The 20691-nt window shown below is 38.0% G+C and overlaps 1 protein-coding gene across 4 annotated transcripts in view; it reads left to right on the forward strand.

Moving 5' to 3' along the window:
- Window positions 1-20691, forward strand: part of LOC143518488 (uncharacterized) — a 52877-nt gene that overhangs the window by 10391 nt on the left and 21795 nt on the right. For 2 of the 4 annotated variants that reach the window (XM_077010977.1, XM_077010980.1), the window contains one exon: window positions 12-965. Coding sequence is in view for 1 of the 4 variants with exons in the window: in XM_077010981.1 (XP_076867096.1) it covers window positions 13084-13277; window positions 14547-14565; window positions 15109-15179; window positions 15474-15525 (336 nt within the window). In the remaining 3 variants the exon portion in view is untranslated. Of the gene's footprint in view, window positions 1-11; window positions 966-13083; window positions 13278-14546; window positions 14566-15108; window positions 15180-15473; window positions 15526-20691 lie in introns of those variants that run through there. The other 2 variants (XM_077010981.1, XR_013132210.1) reach the window with 2 other exon arrangements.

The following is a 20691-nucleotide window of genomic DNA, read 5'->3' on the forward strand; positions in this document are numbered from 1 at the left end:
GTCATTTACAGTGGAGAATCCAGCCTGTCCGGTGCTGGTTCCTGTACCAGAACCAGAAGGTCCAGACACATGTGAAAAAAGTGGGAACAGGTTTCACTGTCTCAACATTAATGAGAGTGGAGATCGCACTCAGGTCTGCTGCTGGCAAGAGACAGGATAAAGTTATTAATGAAATAGAGATTTATGGTGTCTATAAAGTCTCATGTGAAAGCAACCTAAGGTATTATTAATGTATTTAGACTAGCATAATTTACATGAGAATAGGTGTCCCAGTGGTCAGTGATGTAGGATCAGTGCATCATAATCAAAGCAGTCATGTCTGATCCTCTTCCTGTCTCATTCCCCTCATCTTAACAGTTTTAGGAGATGAACAGTCTGAAGAATGAAGCTACATATTAAATGCATCAAATTGCAGTCATTTGAGAATGTCTTGTCCCAAAGATGGAAATATTAGAAATGCAATATACTGTTTTATATTTACAGCTGACACACATTTGCTTAATGGATTATAATTTGCTAAAACCATACAGCAACTTACAAAGTTAGAAAATTCCCATGTCACCAATTCAGTTTGCATAAGGGCTTATCACTAGCGGGTAAATATATGCACAAACAAAGCTTAATGTTGCTTGTTTACAGTATACACATTGTAATACAGAAATAAAGGGTCAGGTTCATAACTTGGTAAACATATCTACCTTGTACATGTTTGCAGAGTTCTCTCTCATGCTTGTTTGATCTCATGTAGTGGTGATGTCAATGATGTACTTTTTGGGATGAAACCTACATACGTGATTACATTTATTGCAGTTTATCAGCTAATGTTTTTCTTATCAAGTAGTCTGTCACCAGGGATATTTAGCATAATCTAGAGCAGTGGTTCCCAAAGTGGGGGGCATGCCCCCTAGGTGGGGCACAGAGTTATTGCAGGGGGGGGCGCGGAGCTTGGAAGTAAAACATGTACACATGTGTCAATATGGGTGGGTGGGTGTAGGGGGGGCACAAAAATATTCTCATCTACTAAAGGGGGGCATGGCAGAAAAAGTTTGTGAACCACTGATCTAGAGGATAAAATGCACTTCTTGAAAGGAATTCCTTAATGCCTTAAAGCGTTATATTGATTAGAAATATTTGTGACTGGTGATACTTGCCTGTTTGGCTTTTTGTAACTGCACCGGAACTCAGTCAACTGCAATAAAGAAAACAGCTAGCTAAGCCATTTCTCAATTAATCTCTGGTCTTCATTTAAATATAGAGAAAGTCGTATCTCAAATAAGACAAGTAATGAGGTTGAACCCAATGATAGACAGAGTAACAACTGGGCTTAGAAATGTGTAGAAACCAGAATAGTTTTAAAAGGCTACTATAGAAATGGGTGTGGTTATGTTTTTTGTTTTTAAATCACACAGGTAATGATTTTGCATTATGGTGCATTTTGCAGATCAGAATCGGGCATTTTGCAGAGCAACAGGGGCATTGCCTGGGTATGTAAAGATCCGGGGCTCAGCCCAATTTTTTATATATATATTTAACAAAGGGTGCACAAATTCTGCAGAATGACTGTTGGTGACCTAAAGATAGTGAGCTTTTACTAAAGGACATGGACCAGGTATATTCCATCAGTAAATCCATTCCTCAATAAAGTATGCACAACAGTATGTCAACAATGGATTTCATGCAACTGTAATAATGTAAACAATTCACTTGTTTCTAAATTGTTCTTTTACCTTTTATGACACACAAACAAATTATTGAAAGACATTAATAATTATTAGTGCTAAGGGGTCTACACAATTAATACTCTTTAATAATTACTTATTATCTATCCTGTATGTTTTGTCTTTCTTCTCCTAACCTGTTCTTTCTTTAGATCAGTCCAGTCCTGATCAGTTCAGTTCATTTCAGGTCTCTCCACATTTCATATTTCCTCTCTCTCCACCCTCTCTTCTACCTTGTTAAATAGTAATTCAGGAAAGCATGCTTAAAATAAAGCTGGAAACAATATTTTAAATACAAAAGACTGTGCTAAAACAAACTACATCTGGCATTATTTTGCTAGTCTTCGTACTAAAAACATGTGTATTTTATTAATAATGTGTTTATTAGGCATTGTTTTCCATACCGCTTGTCTTCTCCCATCTCCTCTCCTCTCCAGTTCTACTCTGTTCTCCTCTTCTGTTCTCTCCTCTTTCCTCTCCTGTTCTCTGCTCTCCTGTTGTCTGTTCTCCTCTCCTCTCCTATTCTCTCCTCTCCTGGTCTCTGTTCTCCTGTCCTCTGCTCTCCTCTCCTGTTGTCTGTTCTCCTCTCCAGTTCTCTCCTCTCAAGTTCTCTTTGTTTGTATTAGGAAATAAATTACACCACAATACTTGAGATTTGAACAAACTCTAACAAACCCTAACCCTCAACTACTAAAAGTAAATTATTTTTTGCAACATTCATTCATTTATGCATATTCTAAAGTTTTTTTATAAAAGCACTTGATAAAGTAAGTGGTGATATGATGTGCTGTGTAAACTCAATAAAGGATTGTTTATTAGCTGATCAGTTGGCTCCAGTGGAAAACACACAATTTTAGGGCAGTGACCAGGGTTAAGAAACTGCTTTAAACTACCATCATAAAGTAGTGTACTAAATTTTGACTATCCACAACGTCCGCCTTCTAGCTAACTAGTTAACTGCTAGTTAACTAAATGGATTTTCATTCATTATAGCTTACAGTCCTACAATCCTAAATTATGAAACACAATTTGAAAATGAAATAGTTATTTATATATATAAATATACATATATATACACACATATATATACATATATATATTTTTCCTCAAACCTTCACTACCTAAGCTATCTAGGTTAACTAGCTAGATAGGTTAACTAACTAAGTTAGCTAACTAATTCCGAAGCTGACTAGTGACAAGCTGCATTTTATTAAGCACACACAGTGGGTTTGATCTGTGTGTTTTGAGTCGGAGATGTGTGTTTTTAACCAACTATCAGATAGCTCCACAAACAATGTCATCACAGTTTACATAGTTAACTACCGTTACCTTTCTCCTTGAAAAAACGCCGTCAGCTACCTGCAACCTGCTGCCAAAAATCCAGTAGCGGTATTAACACGGAAAGGCATCGGCATCTTACGTACGGATGTCATATATGCCACTGATTTTTGTTCGTTGAGGTGAGATTTTGATCGTTTTTGTTAATGCGTATTGTGGGATATACGAGAGAGAGAGATCCTGAATTTGTTCCTGGGATCTGTTGGAGCCACACATGTACTGTTCCTTGTGCCTGATGTTTCACACTATATGCTCTATATAAATATTGTAACTTTGCAAAGATCGAGGCAGGATACGGATACGTCAGTTTCGGTTTCGTTTGTTTCTGTTTATTTAAACAGCGAATATACTGAACGAAAAACGCGGGACTGTCGAATACAAACACTGTGAATTTACCATCTACGTGCACACATAAAAACACACTAACCGCATGGCATGACATCTGAAACGAGTAACACAGACTCACAAACGCGTTTGAAAACACAAACACCAATACAAGGGAGGGGTCGGGGCGCTTAGCATCATTCGCACGCACGCACGCACGCACGCAGTGAGAGTGAAAGTGCTGTAGAGATTGAAAGTGATTTCTTCCTCTACTCTCACAGTCACAGCAAAGGGCAAGTCTGGTAAGTAAATACTCATTTAATCTTTATTGAAAGGGCTAAATATGTTGTATTGTCATAGTCTTAATGTAACAGATATGTACCTAAAGAACGTAAAGAGAAGAACTCACCCAAATAATACTGACCACAAAATTGACTATAATAATGCAGTTAAACTCCTTCTGTATTCATACTGGTTACTATGCTGCAAGTCGTGAGTACGTATACTGCAGTGCATCCGGCCCACATGACCTCCCTACAGAACCAGACTGCGTTCTTGTAGAACCAGAGACAATTGACAGTTGAGACTATTGACAGTATAAAATATCAACATTTTCAAAAAACATTGAAATAAAATTTTCAGAAGGGATGTGCAATTTTTTATATTGTCAAATATGTATTATCATGGTGAAAGTGGAAGAGACGTGAACGAAAGTGAATTCAGAGTGAACGCCGCTCACGTTTTATGACCGTTTTACTGCGCCCGTATACACAGCCCATGTCCAGCTAGAGCAAACGACATACGGTAAGTACAATAGTGATGGGCACAACAGTTCTTTTAGATCAGGGGTGCGAGCTACTTATAAAATGACCAAGTCAAAATGATCTACCTACTATAATAATGCAAAAGAAATATATTTTTAGCGGCGTGTGTGTCAAATGTTGCTCCGGGGTGGTGGCGGCGTGTATCGATAGTTGACCGGGGGGGTGGGGGTATGTTACGGTGTTACGGTGAATTCAGTTCCCCCTGTTCCCCCTACAGTGCGCATGTCGAAATCATGACGTAGTGCGGCGGGAGGCTCAGACGGGCTCTGTGTGTTTCTCGTTGTTGCTCTTGTATTTCTTTCTGTTCCTCCGGGTAAGCGGTTTCTCACTTAGTTTGTGAAATAGATCCATATAAACTCGTACTTAATAATAATAATAATAATCTTTATTTGTATAGCACCTTTCATACATACATGCAACTCAAAGTGCTTTACAGTATAAATAAAAGAAACATAAAAGGAGATAAGACAAAGAGAAAATGTTTAAAAAATTTAAAGATAAAATATTAAAATAACATAAAATGTAAAAAAAGTAAAGTAAACAATATAATAAAAAGTAAAGTAAATAAGATAATAATAATAATCGGAAAAACTATTAAGATAATTACAATAGATTTAGCTCACCCACGCTCTCTAGAACAACAAACACTCACACAGAGCGCGACCTTCACTCTCACTGGTTTTATGTGAACGGTGTGCTCGTCGGCCCACAGTTATGCACGGCCACCTGGTGCTCGACTCCCGGCCGAGGGTGAAATTCCCAATCACTCAGTTACCCTGCCTGGTAACCACCAATGGTGCCACCTGTATACCCCCCCATGGAGTTTGACCGCCAAACCTCTCGACTCTTGTCGAGTTAGATCCCCAAAAGCATAAGAATATTGTTATAACAGGTTTAATATTAAAGATGAGCTAGATTTCGTTTCGTTTTCCACTCCGTATATCCAAAGTGTTTCATTGAGGTCTAATCTTTTATAGCGTTTATATAAAGCTATGTTACTCTGTTCAGACTCCAGTGAGGATGGTGTATTGGGCATGAATTATTGCTGATATGAATAAACTACATTATATGGTACAGTAATGAGTCTGTAGTATTATTTCATATACATTCGCTGTTATAATTGCATCTTGGAAACTGTTTGGTATCGTTTGGAATGCATTTACGTTTTAGTTCTACAGTAGTAACGTTTCTTACTTTACATTTTTAATCCATAGCATTGTTTACAGTGTTTCAACACAACACAGTTCAGCTAGCGTGGATATTCAGCTGCAGTAATCATGCTGATAAACTATATATCTGTTACCCTTTCACACAGTAACTTTACTGTATATATATTTACATCATTTACACTGAAAAAAGAGGGGCAACACATTTAACCAGAACCTGACAAAAGTGGTTCCCCCTCCGTTTATTACAGGTGGAGTAGATTTGATATAAATTAATCATGCTGATAAACTATATCTCTTTTACCATTTCACACAGTAACATTTGAACCATCTGTACCTCCTTTAACACTGAGAACACGGGGGGAACAGGTTTTACCAGAGACTGGGAAAAGTGGTTTCCCTTGTAGAATAACTGCTGGAGATGATATAATGTACAGAAATGGTGCTGATTATTTATATCTGTGTATAATCAATTCATTAACATTTATTCATCCTGTACCACCTTTATACTGTGAACACAAGGGGAACAGTTTTTACCAGAGACAGGGAAATTTGGTTCCCCTTATAGAATAAAGCTGGAGCTTATTTAAGTTACATTATTACTGCTGATAAACTGATTACCATTTCTCTCAGTAACTTCCTGAGGTAATAGTATTACCTCAGTAATACTATCTGCATCGCATTTACATTGAGAATACAAGAGGGACGCATTTTACCAGAGCCCCAGAAAAAATGTGTATTCTTTATTCTTGGTTCATTCCGTTTTTTTTGTTGTTGCACTGATCCTTCATCAAGTATGTATTCAACCCGAGCAAAATACTGTAATAGATTACACTTGTTATAAACTGAATGCACTATGTTATGTAAGTTCATCAGTTCAGTCATTTTACTCTACCAATTTCATTGTTTTAACATTAAATATGAGAGTGTTGCTAAAAGGATAAAGATTCCAAGATGCAATTATAGCAGCGAATGTATATGAAATAATACTACAGAAATAATACTACACTCTCCTGCTGACAGTGAAAAACTTGTCCATGCATTTATCACATCAAGGCTAGATTATTGTAACGCTGTTCTATCTGCTCTTCCAAAGAGCTCTATTTCGCACCTACAGCGAGTTCAGAACGCGGCTGCAAGGGTTCTGACCCGCAGGAGAAAGAGAGATCATATTACACCTGCACTACACTCACTGCACTGGTTACCTGTCAGCTTTAGAATAGATTTTAAGGTTCTAGTCATGGTTTTTAAATGTCTTCATGGTCTTGCCCCTCTTTACTTCAGTGAAATGATGGTTAGATATGTTCCAGTGAGGTCTCTCAGGTCTTCAAACAGTAATCTACTGGTGATTTCTAAAAGCCTATACTGCAGAAGCGCCCCCTCCTTTAGGGCCTTATAAAACATATTAAACATTAATGAATCTCCGAACAAAAGCGATAAATTCAAAATTTCCTATCCCATCTACATGCCTACCGAGTTTTAGACGTCTACGTGCAGCCAATCGCGAGATATCCGGCTTTGAAGTTGGCGACAAAAGTGCACCTCGCGGGGGGGGGTCTCCCGTCATATCCGTTTAAATAACATATTTATGATGTGAGATGTCTTAATGTTTTGTCACCTAAAAATCGTTTACTAATAAGGCTTTAATTTAAGACCTTAACATCGTATATCCGTTGTGGATAAATACCTTAAAAAGCTTGCTGACCTCACTGCAAAATTTTGCGTATCCCACTTCCTGGATGAGACGCTCCGACAAATCTGCCCCCTAAGCGTCACAGAAGCATTCTTAACGCTGATTTGACCTCTTATTACAAAGCTGAAGGAGTTCTGCTTTGATTTGAGTGGTTTTTATTGGTCTGAAGGGGGGGGGGGGGTAGTGACTTTGATTGACAGGTTTTACAACCTCTCCCCGGCGAGGTGCGAAGGGGAAGGGGAGGTGGGGTGATCCAATCGGCTCTACAGACAATCTGGCGCCTTAGAAGTGATTGAAAGCTGTTCTAACCAATAGATTACTTCCTTCTGAAGCTAACCAGCCCTTATTTGCCATGATTGGTCAATTATATTTTTTAATTGAGCCCTCGGAAAGTCGCGGTTCATTTCCAATGTGGGTCCGCTAGCATAGCAACATAAGCTAACCTTTGCTAACCTAAGCTAAGCTCCCCAGAGCACACTGTTTGGCGAAACTGACGCAGTCATGGATAGTGATGGGAAGATGATACCTCAAGGAGTGTATCGACACACTACACAAACTGTGTTGACTTAGTATTGATACAGTGTTGGTCACTCAATAGTGACCCCTGCAGTAGTTATAATATCATTGCAAGTAAACAAAATGAAAAGTTGAAAAAGCATCCTGAAAACACATCAACTCGTGAAATATTTATATAATTTCATTTGCTCAATTTGTTGTGTCCAGAAGAGTCCAAAATTAGCTTAAAACCTTGTGTAAATGCTAAACCAACTCTGCAAAATATAGCAAATCTGTCTAATAAAATTCAGCTAAAATGTGCAACTTATGTAAGGATTTTCATTAATGAAAAAGAAAAATAATATAAAACACAAAAATGAAATTCATTCATTTATGTATTTTTATTGAGGAACAAAAGTTTTTGAAGTGTGTTGTCTCCAAGGCGATTTCTCCTCTTAGATAAAATTTCTCCTGCCTTAGAAAAAAAGTCTTTCACAGGGTACAGACGAAGATGGTGTGCATAAATATCTAGGTGCGATGGAGAGGGGCTGACGGTCTTTGATGATCATGTTGATCACAGCCTCATCCACAGCTTGCTTGTTAGGAACTGTAAGGAAATTTTTTTTTGCCTTATTAAAGTACTGACAAGTTTACAAACAATATTACAGATACACAAAGCATTTTGTGTGTAATAAACAATTTTAAATGAAAACATTTCAATTTTATTTGAGAATTTTAACACACCTGTGGTACTCTCACCAGTATGTGCTGATTCTTCATTGCCCTATTGCTCGATCTCTATAATGCCTCAGCATTGATGAAGTGCTCTCGTTGATGTAAGACAGCTCCGTGGAGCAGAGTCGACACTTCACCTACAATAAAATTAAACGTTACTTTATCTGAATACAATTAAAACCCCTTACCAGCAGTGGCGGCCTCTGACAAATATCTCGGGGGGCAATTGTTGTGATGACCATTTCAGTGGGTAAATAAAAAACAGTGACTTAACCAATAAAAATATAATCATAAATATATATTTCTCCTTACATTATAGACTGTACAGTATTTGTGCACCAATATATCTTGTAAATATCATCTTGGTTAAAGCTCTACAATGACTGAACAATTAACTGTGGTCAACAAAAATTGTCATCTCTCAATTTGCCCTCATAAACAACTTTAAACATGAAGAGATTTACCATGAATTAAAAGTGAATCTTTCCCACTCACAATAATTTCTGTATTCCTCAGACAGCATTTTATTGTAGGTGTTGTGTGTTAGAATATAAATGGGCAACAGCATTAAGGATGTAACAGAATGCAGGGAGAGCAGAACAGGGCGCTCTACTTCACAGCCTGCTGGCCATGTTTTCCATTCATACCAGTTTCACCAAAATCCCCGGTTATATTCTTTTCCTCCCTTTGTGGACACTTCACTTCTTTGATGTTTAAATTTGGTCTCGGTGGCCATAATTCCTTAGTTGCTAGTTTATCTTGATTATTACGACGACAGAATGGCACTTCTCTTAATGAAACGATTGAGTTGTTCTGAGTTGAAGGAACGCTGACCGTGTTGAGCAGATTAATTTCCCTACGTTACGTCTGACGCAAGCACGTAAGGGCGAGCCCTCCCGGAACCCATAGACATTGCATTGCAGCGCCTGCACTTTGAAAAAAAACATTTAACACGAGAGTCTACGAGAGCAGTCGGGGCGATTTTCAGTTTCTCAAATCGCCCCAAAAAAGGCGGGACTACAGGGAATGCACCTCAACGCTGATTGGACAATGGCATTCAGAGGCAAGAGACGCTGTCCAGGACAGACACAGCTAGTAGTGATGGGATTTTCGGCTCTATTTTGAGATGCGGCTCTAATGGCTCTTCTTACTGTGGAGAGCCGGCTCTTTCGGCTCCCAAACGGCTCCCCATATATATTTTTTACATTATTAATTAATTAATAGCTTAATACTAATTTTATAACATTTTGTTTCATTATTGACATTGTTAAGCACTTGTGATGAGTAAAAATGCTGCATAACAATGCTTTATAAATAAAACTTTTATTATAACCAATTATTAAATGATCACAAAATAGTACCAAAATAGAACGCAATACAGCTTGGTCAATTGCCTGCCGTTTCCACAAAAAAAGTGGAGATAACTTTTTTTCAGTGTTTTCCCACCACATTATTAAATCTGCGTGTGATTGGTCAGATGTGTTGAGCACACGCTTGACATGCGGGCAGTGGAGACATTCTTTGCAGTGTTGTCCGAAACGATATGTGGTAGTCAGAGGCGGACGAAGTACTCAATTTCATTACTTGAGTCAAAGTACAGATACCACTGGTCAAATGCTACTCCGATACAAGTGAAAGTTCCATGTTCAAAATCTTACTTAAGTGAAAGTACTGAAGTACTTGCTTTTAAAAATACTTAAGTATTAAAGTACACCTTCCGTCACATTTGTAAAAAAGTTATAGTTTAAAAGTATTATACATCCTACCAAATCCTCTTTGGGCATAATATTCATAGTCTTTGATAATAATACATAAGGCATATTCCAATGATGTACATCATTCAGGTAGTGGTAGCAGAAAAGTTTAACCTACACTTTAGTTTAAGGAACAAAAACATTTTCTAAAACCACAATTCACTGATTAGCCTAGCCTAACCTGTTTAAGCAAATTATGTTACCATATTAAAAGTCATTAATAAAATGACGGTTTTCTCTCTTTGCTAGTTAGGTATTCAGTCATCCAATACAACATTATGCTACAGTCAATATAAACAAAGACAAAGTAAAATTAGCAGTGTGGCATCTTGGTAGTCTAACCTTGCTACAACCTTTTGCAGTATGGCTAAAGCCCACCAACTCCATGCCACCCAACATGCTAACAAACTCTTTTCAAACTAGAAATCACAGCCACATTAGAATTATTGACATTAATTCTACACTGACATTAGAATGGAAACATTATTTGACAAGATTCGATTAACCCACACGGTTTCCCTTATTGATGTTTCCGTAGTTTGAATTACTTGCCAATATAATGTTAACATTATTTATAGTGACGATATACTGTTCCTGCACAGTAACCTAGGATAGATTTGTGAACCTATGCGATTTTATTTAGTTGTTATAGCCTACTGCCATTTGTTCCCTCTCGTTTTGCATTTTGTGTTATGGCACCGGTTGGCTACATAAATTTTCTTGCGTTTTACCAGTTGCTACTTTTAGATAGGAATACTGTTCCTGCACAGCAACCTTAGATTTTATTTTGTTGTACTGACGTTTTTTCATAGGCGCATTGAAAAATAAAGTGCTCTATAGGAATACTTTCGATTTGTGTGATTTTTCATGGGCACGGGTGGGTAACGGGTAGAATATTAACGGGTTCGGGCGGGTACGGATTTAACTTTGAAATAGCCACAGGTTCGCGGGTGGGTGGGTGCTGCACTCTGCGGATATGGGTGGGTGCGGGTCTCAAAACACGGACGCGTGCAGGTCTCTGGCTCAAACCCCCTTTATGTGGTTGTGACACTCAAAATGAAACGATGACGTAACCCACTGAATCCGAGGCCTCGTTTGTCATCAGTCACATGATTTTTACGGTAATGACACACGCCTTGAACCGGGGCTTCATCTGGCATGCCCCTTTTTGCTCAATACAGTCTCCGAGGCATCGCTTCAAATGTCACATCACTAGCACTATTGCCAATCTTCTTGAGTGTACCTGGAGAAGCAATTAATATAGCCTCTGTCTTGTTGGCTGGAAATTGAACCCATGACCCGCCGTTCACAAAACCAGTTCCCTACCACAGGACCATGACTGCCCTGTCAAATACCCCACACATGTCCTGTACCAACCTCACATAATGTTCTGCCACTCCTGACTTTCTCATAGAGTACCACAGTTCCTCTCTTGGCACAGTTTCTGTAGCTCCACGATGACAGCGTGCAGCTCCTTCTGACCTTCTCTGTACTTCTCCACCAGCACTCTCAAAGCAAGCGCTGCATCTGTGGTGCTCTTTCTGGCCATGGAACCGAACTGCTGCTCACTTCTTGCAGATTAAATATTTCTAACTTATTTGTTGGATACTGCCACAAGAATAGCTAGGGAGGGGCCAGTCGTGATAAGTGGTTTATGGTGTGAATCAGTGCAGAGAGACTCTAGGCCTCAATCAATGACTCAACCTACTGTGGATTTTCGAGTAACTTAATTTGTAAGAAGAATTTAGTAGAAGAGAGTGTGTCAAGCAACAACACTTGTTATGGCAGCCTTTAGGTAGTGATGTGTCATATTTGTGTTAAGTACTTTAATACTTGAAACGTTTTCTGTTAGAAAAAGAATTTCAAATGGAAGAAGGAAAATACTCAGATGTGAAATGCAACCCAACAAAAACAAAAAAACATAGTCCAGATGATGAGCGTAAACCTCAAACTCAAGCTCAAGAGAATCAAATGAATGAACTGCCTAAAACGAGAGAACAAAATCCAGGCGTAACTGGTGAGTATTTATTTAATATAACAAGAACAATCTCTGAAGTCATTTGCTGTCTTTGATTTTGTCATGGTTGCCCCTCCCTAGCTATTTCTGTCTGTCTGTTTATTTCCTGGTTTTATTCCATGGGCCTTTTGTTTTCATTCTGAGTTATGGCCCTTGTTTAATTCTCCACCCTTCACTGACTCTGTGTTTTTTTTTTCCCTTGTTGTTTGCTGGTTATTGTTGATCTTAGCCTCTGTTCTGTTATCATCAGCCTCATGGGTTCCTGGCCTTATTTCTATTCTAACCTTTGTTGTTGTGTAAGCCTGTCATGTTTTTTTATGTCTGTTTGTGTTGGTTATATGTCTATTTCGAATTGCCCTCGCCCTACGACCCTGGAGTGTTTAAACGGCAACATTTGTCCTTAATGAATTAAGAAATCTTGCAAATGCTTCCACATCTATATCACTCACCGTTACACATTTAGATCCATCAGTTTCATTTAACCACAGTAACATTATTTCATAATGATTATAAACATGTATGTGTAGCTAAACACGCAGATTTAAAAAACTTGTTTTCAAGATTACCTCAATTAAAAGCTGCAAACTTGAATATTTGAGGTAGAATGAAGTATTAATACTTTATATATCTGTGTGTGGGTGTGTGTGTGTGTGTGTGTTAATTTGTACCAAATGATTGTTCATTACAGGAAATAAGTACAAAATGACTGTAACTGGAAACACCCTAAGTGCTCATAATGAGTTCAGAAGAAGACTCCATGAACAAATACCAGCTCTAACAGAAGTGACTAGAGAGGAGGAATCTGATTTCATTCTGACTTTCTGCCCTGTTGTTTCACGACCTGAAATTGACATAGAAGCAGCTTTGCGTGAAATTATTCATGTACCAGGTAACGTGTTCTGTAATGATTCGTAAACATGTATTAAATCTATATTTTATGTTCTTATTTTGATATTTGACATATTATGGACATTCTGCTGCTTTCAAGCCTGTCTGTTTTTTTTTTTTGTTTGGTTCAGTCTCCAAGCCTGTTGTTCTAGTGGTGCTCCATCACACATTTGACCCAGACAGACTTGTACAAGATACCAGCACATGGGTATCCAGACAGAACACAGTTACAGTGGACTGTCTGTTCTATGAGGATCAAGGACTACTGCAGTGCCCCATAAATTATGAAGCACTATCACGAGTTACAAAGCATTTAAAACTCCAGGTTTGTTGTTTACTTAAAAAAAACATTTTTGATTTACAACAATGTCTTCATTAAGCAGTTGTTTTTTTTCAGTTAATGCATGTAATGCCGAAGACGTGTGCCGATCGCGTAGCCAAGTGCTGAGTAGAGCGAGATTTATTTAACAAGAATCATTTAAACGATTAAACGAGAGAAATCCAGACATGTAACCAACACGAATAACGAATAAGACAGGACTAACAAACTACAAAAGAATGACAGGTGACAAAAGATTACAGGCAAATGACAACAGCGACATGAAGTAACCCATAAACAATGAAACACATGGAGGCTAGCAACACAAGTCTACGTGCAATGACCAGCGACGATGAACAAAAAACAAAGGGCTTACATACACAAGGGATAACAAGGGACTCACTAGAAACAGGTGATGATAACAACAACGGGCTAAGGACAAAAACGAGAACACGTGAACGTGGAAACCAAAACAAAACAGCACGTGTTGAATTAAAATACGGAAGAAAAGGTGTGACAACCCACAGTAACATACACATACAAAACTCAAGATGACTTGAATAATTTTGTCTGTCCGATCTTGGATGCCTAGTTAGAGACGTAACACTGCATGTTGATGTCATTGGTAAAAAGGTCTGCAGCACATAATTCCTTGTACATTTCCATATTTAATATGTTGGGGGGGTATTCACTACAATCAGAAATTGACTGAGAAATCATCTTTCATTTAGTTTAATGCTATGAAAGGAGAAATATTCTCCAACACTGTATTTTACATTGTATTGTAATATAACATTTGAAATTTGATTCTTCAAATCTAGGGGTTTTTGTGTTGTTTGGTGTTTTGCTAAATTGTTTTATACTCTTGTAATTGAATATATATTTGTCCAAAGGTTAAATTAAATATACTGAATTTTATATAATTTATATAATTCATATAATAAGTGATTCTCATAGTAAAATACACACACACACACACATACATGAAATTCTCAGACAGCAAAAGATCTGATTGTTTTTTCAGAATATGTCAGGATTTATGTCCCAGATACACTATGGACTATGGAGGCATTATGGAGGATCACAGTTGTTCCTAATTATACTATACAAACACATGTAATACAACTGCTTATTTCATTAAATTCTGTGCAGCAGTAATGTAAAATTATTGATAGCGCATTGCAGCTAAAGAAAAGATACAATATGATGTTTGTTTTGATTTTGTTCTTTAAACATTATCTATAATTTTGCCTTTTTCCCCTTTTCCATTTCTAGGTAATATATCCAAAACCATGTAAGTCAAACTACACAATTAGTGGCAATTTTACCTTTATTGTCACGCTACAGCCCCTGACCCCTCCCCTTTGGGCGTGTGTTTATGTTGTCTACGTCTAGTCCTCTGCGTCTGTGTATCTTCGTGGGTGTGGTTGTGTCCGAGTGTGTTCATCAGTCTCACCTGTGGCTCGTCTCGTCATCACTCGGGGCTTATGTGGTCTGTCTAATGTGCGTTCGCGCAGTGTCCCGTGCTCGTCTTTGTCAGAGTCTCACACGTTTGTGTTAATGTTAGATGTGTGCTGTCTACGCTATTTTTGTGCACTCAATAAAAGTAACGACAGTGTTGCAAACGAACTACGTGCCTCGTCCTTCGGCCCGCAACCAACGTTACATTTATGTTCATATTAAAACATTTATTGTTGTTTCAGTTGCCAGTAAAATAGAGATTAAGTTCCATTCATAAAGGAAACTCTAATGTCACTAATATTTCTCTCTCTCAAAAGTGGACTGAATGTGAACAGCACAGTGTGACTGCATGCTTACAGGTTGTTGTTTTTTCTAGCTCCTTCAACTTGGCTGAACAGTTGGAGCAGTTGGAGGCTGCCATTTGGGTCACAAATGTCAGCAGTGCAGGTAATCCTAATGACACCTGGGATAAACTGAAGATCTGGGAAACTATAATAGAACTAGCATGATATGGCTTATTTGGCAAGAATGGTAAAGAGGACACTAGCACTTAAACTAAATACCAAGCCCAATGTTGCATGATGAACCAGAATATGATGATTGGACACTATCCAGCAACTTTTTGACCAAACACAAAAACACACACACACACACACGTGCAAACTGTTCCTTTCCCCTGCTCCAGTGCCCTGTATAGGTTTGCATTTAGAGTCTTGCTTGAATAACAAATCCCTCTTTTAGGAGACCAAACAGGAGGAGAGTAGAACCAGTAAAGGAGCGACTGCAGTATCAGGTGAGAATGATGATTAAACATAATTATTACATAATAAGCATAATAACAACATTAGTGTTTTCTTACATCATTTTCCCAATTCAGGTGTACACTGATAGGCCTATAGCAGGATTGTACCGAAGTAACTGTTGATATGAAAATTTACATATGAACCTTCTGGGTGTGAAATGTCATTTATTCAGCTGTTACAGGTGCCTAAAAGTGATCTCTTCAAACTTTGATTTAAACACTTTAAAACCAGGCTTCTAAAAGACAAAACCTGCATGTTCTCTCATCAGCTTTGCACTCAAGTGATCATTTCTGCAAGAATGATTTGAATGTTTTAAATTGTAACGCTGTAAGTACTATGAATGAGAATGAGGATCGATATATAGATTAAAACAATGAGTTTTAATAGCAGCAGGATAGGGCAAGACAAAAGGCAAACATACATTATGATGGTCCAGATCATCTGAGGTTCAATGAACCACAATGAAGGAAAAAAGCATTCATTTTGTAAATATACATGTTAAGTCATATCAAAAGAAGCACTATGTTTGTTTATTACAGGAAATAAATACACATTGATTGTAACTGGAAACACCGTAGATGCTCATAATGAGTTCAGAAGAAGACTCCATGAACAAATACCAGCTTTAACAGAAGTGTCTAGAGTGGAGGAATCTGATTTCATTCTGACTTTTTGCCCTGTTGTTTCACAAGCTGGAACTGACATAGAAGCAGCTCTGTGTGAAATTAATCATGTATCAGGTAACGTGTTCTGTAATGAAAGCCTTGTATGTATTATTTGAAATGCATATTTTTAGTTATATTGTTAGTTATGGACATATTGTCACTATTTGTCTTTTGTTTTTTGATTCAGAATCAAAGCCTGCAGTTTTGGTGGTGCTCCATCACACATTTGATCCAGACTACATGACACCAGACAGCAGCAGATGTGTAACCAGGAAGGATACGATCACAGTGGACTGTCTGTTCCATAAGGATCAAAATCTACTGAATTGTCAGAGAAATGATGAAGCACTATCACGAGTTACAAAGCATCTGAAAATTCTTTTTTTTTTTTTAAAGCAAGCCCAGCTTTGAATTATGATGAATTGTGATGAATTATGGCTGTCTTGTATTTGAATACCAGATACGATATGACTGAACACTGTCCCACAAATATTAGACATATCCAAAACAGACACACACATGCAAATAGTTCCTTTCCCCTGCTCCCCAATGCCCTGTATAAGTTTGTATTTAGAGTCTTAACTGAATAACAAGTCTAACTCTTTTTTAGGAGAACAAACAACATGGTCGAAGAAAACTGAAGAATGGAAACAGTGAAGGAGCAGCTAAAGAGAATAGAAACAGTCAAGGAACAGCTAAGGAGAATAGAAACATTGAAGGAGCAGCTAATGAGAATAGAAACAGTGAAGGAACAGCTAAGGAGAATAGAAACAGTGAATGAGCAACTGCAGTATCAGGTGAGAATGATGAATTCTCTAGTCTATAAGTCAGTTGACTAATCCAGTATGTGTGATTAAACATAATCTGAAAAGGTGGCGGTGTTACCACAGTTGCTGCTGAAAAACTACAGAACTGAACTTACTCCTAAAAGTAATCTGTGTAAGTTCTAACATGTATGATTTAGGCACCTTAAAATCAGGCTCCTGAAGAACAAACCTACATGTTCTCTCTTTAGCTTTGGCCTGCTGTGGTTATTTCTACAAGAATGAGTTGAGTGTTTTAAATTGTAACATACTGAGTCCTCAGAATGAGAATGAGGATCCATATACAGATTATAACAATAAGTTGTAAACCCAAAACATGCTTAGTAGTATGGCAGTACTGCTTGGTAGTAGGAAACTTAAAGTAACACAACATTAGAATATTGAAGTTCTCCATTATCCTTTGGAGAAATAATGAGGATTTATGTGTAAGTTTTTTTGTCATGAGAGAGTTGAACTAACATTTGAGTGAAGGTGCCCTCTAGTGGTCGGCAGGGTCATAGACAGCTCCAGGTCAATGTGACGCATCATCTGTCTGTTAACTGCCTTCTGAATAACATGTTCTGTGTTATAATGAATGGAGAGACTCCAGACTCAGCAGCACCACGTGGTGAGAAACAGTATGGAGGGACGTCCTCCACAGAGTGGGATTAGTGATGCATTTGGTGTGTCCCTAAATGTACCTCAGAATGTAATTATTTTAAAATGTGTAAAATGGTCCACATTTTGTCAATAACAGTGCATAATCCGGCCTGTCTGGTGCTGGTTCCTGTACTAGAACCATGAGGTCCAGACAGTTGTGAAGACATGTGGGAACAGGTTTAACTGTCTCAACATTTATGAGAGTGAAGATCAGACTCAGGTCTCAGAGCTGCTAGAGAAGATTGAGAAGCTGTTGGCAGGAGACAAGATAAAGTTAGTATAACTTTATAACTTTAGTATAAATAACTTTATAACTTTAGTATAAATATATGGTGTCTATAAGGTTTCATGTGAAAGCAAACTAATGTATTATTAAGGTATTTAGCAAGATATTTAGACTAGTATCATTTACATGAGAATGTGTCATGTACAACTACGGGTTTGTATTTACAGCTAATACATATTTAGTTAATTAATATTTGCTAAAACCATACAGCATCTTACACAGTTAGACAATTCCCATGTCACCAGTTCAGTTTGCTTAAGTGCTTATCACTAATGGCTAAAATATATGTACAACCCCAAAACCAGAAAAGTTGGCACGTTGTGTAAATCGTAAATAAAATCAGAATACAATGACTTGCAAATCTTTTTCAACCCATATTCAGCTGAATAGAATGCAAAGACAATATATTTAATGTTCGAACGGAGAAACTTTATTTTGTTTTGCAAATAACCATTAACTTAGAATTCAATGGCAGCAACACATTGCAAAAAAGTTGGCACAGGGACATTTTTACCACTGTGTTACATCGCCTTTGCTTTTAACAACACTCAGTAAACGTTTGGGAACTGAGGAGACCAATTTTTGAAGCTTTTCAGGTGGAATTCTTCCCCATTCTTGCTTGATGTACAGCTTAAGTTGTTCAACAGTCCGGGGTCTCCGTTGTCGTATTTTACGCTTCATAATGCGCCACACATTTTCAATGGGGGACAGGTCTGGACTGCAGGCAGGCCAGGGGAGGACCCGCACTCTTTTGCTACGAAGCCACGCTGTTGTAACACGTGCAGAATGTGGCTTGGCATTGTCTTGCTGAAATAAGCAGGGGCGTCCATGAAAAAGACGTCGCTTGGATGGCAGCATATGTTGCTCCAAAACCTGTATGTACCTTTCAGCATTAATGGTGCCTTCACAGATGTGTAAGTTACCCATGCCTTGGGCACTAATGCACCCCCATACCATCACAGATGCTGGCTTTTGAACTTTGCGCCTATAACAGTCCGGATGGTTCTTTTCCTCATTGGTCCGTAAGACACGACGTCCACAGTTTCCAAAGACAATTTGAAATGTGGACTCATCAGACCACAGAACACTTTTCCACTTTGCATCAGTCCATCTCAGATGAGCTCGGGCCCAGCAAAGCCGGCGGCGTTTCTGGATCTTGTTGATAAATGGCTTTTGTTTTGCATAGTAGAGCTTTAACTTGCACTTACAGATGTAGCGACGAACTGTAGTTACTGACAGTGGTTTTCTGAAGTATTCCTGAGCCCATGTGGTGATATCCTTTACACACTGATGTCGGTTTTTGATGCAGTACCGCCTGAGGGATCAAAGGTCACGGGCATTCAATGTTGGTTTTCGGCCTTGCCCCTTACGTGTAGTGATTTCTCCAGATCCTCGGAACCTTTTGATGATATTACGGACCGTAGATGGTGAAATTCCTAAATTCCTTGCAATAGCTCGTTGAGAAAAGTTGTTCTTGAACTGTTCGACAATTTGCCCACGCATTTGTTCACAAAGTGGTGACCCTCGCCCCATCCTTCTATGTGAATGACTGAGCATGTCAAGGAAGCTGCTTTTATACCCAATCATGGCACCCACCTGTTCCCAATTAGCATGTTCACCTGTGGGATATTCCAAATAAGTGTTTGATGAGCATTCCTCAAATTTCTCTGTCTTCTTTGTCACTTGTGCCAGCTTTTTTGAAACATGTTGCAGGCATCAAATTCCAAATGAGCTAATAATTGCAAAAAATAACAAAGTTTACCAGTTCGAACTTTAAGTATGTGGTCTTTGCAGTGTGTTCAATTGCATATAGGTTGAAAATGATTTGCAAGTCATTGTATGCTGTTTTTATTTACAATTTACACAACGTGCCAACTTTTCTGGTTTTGGGTTTTGTACAAATAACGCTTTATGTTGCTTGTTTACAGTTATAATACAGAAATAAAGGGTCACATTCATAACTTGGTGAACATATCTACCTTGTGCATGTTTGCAGTGTTCTCTCTCATGCTCGTGGGATCTCTTGTACTGGTTATGTGAATGGTATATTTCTTGGGATGAAACCTACATATGTCATTACATTTATTGCATGTATTTATTGCAGTTTATCAACTGTTTTTCTTATCAAGTAGTCTCTCATCATGGATATTTTGCATAATCTAGAGGATAACATGCACTTCTTGAAAGGAAGGGGTTATATTGATTAGAAATATATATTTGAGACTGTGATGATTCTTGCCTTTTTGGCTTTATGTAACTGCACGGGAACTCAGTCAACTGCAATAAAGAAAACATCTCACTAAGCTATTTCTCAATTAATTCTGGTGTTATTTTTTTTCTTTTCAACATATAGAAAGTCGTATCCCAAATAAGACAAGTAATGAGGTCCAACCCAATGATAGACAGAGTAACAACTGGGCTTAGAAATGGGTGTGGTTTTGTTTTTTGTTTTTAAATCACACAGGTAATCATTTTGCATTATGGAGCATTTTGCAGATCAGAATCGGGGGCATTTTGCAGATCAAATTACTTTTTCAACCTCCACATCATGTAGACACTTGTGTACATCACAAAAGCAATTTCTCATTCATTTTGAACAAATAATAATATATTTTATGCATTGATTAGACTTTTTGGTAAATTTCTCCTGAATTGATGACTGGATGAATCGTGACTTACTGATGAGGCGGAGTCTATGAAGCTTTAGATCAACCAATGAATGACCAGCTCTCTAAAATTACT

Source organism: Brachyhypopomus gauderio, chromosome 7, assembly GCF_052324685.1.
Source record: "Brachyhypopomus gauderio isolate BG-103 chromosome 7, BGAUD_0.2, whole genome shotgun sequence".
In the NCBI taxonomy this organism is placed as follows: domain Eukaryota; kingdom Metazoa; phylum Chordata; class Actinopteri; order Gymnotiformes; family Hypopomidae; genus Brachyhypopomus; species Brachyhypopomus gauderio.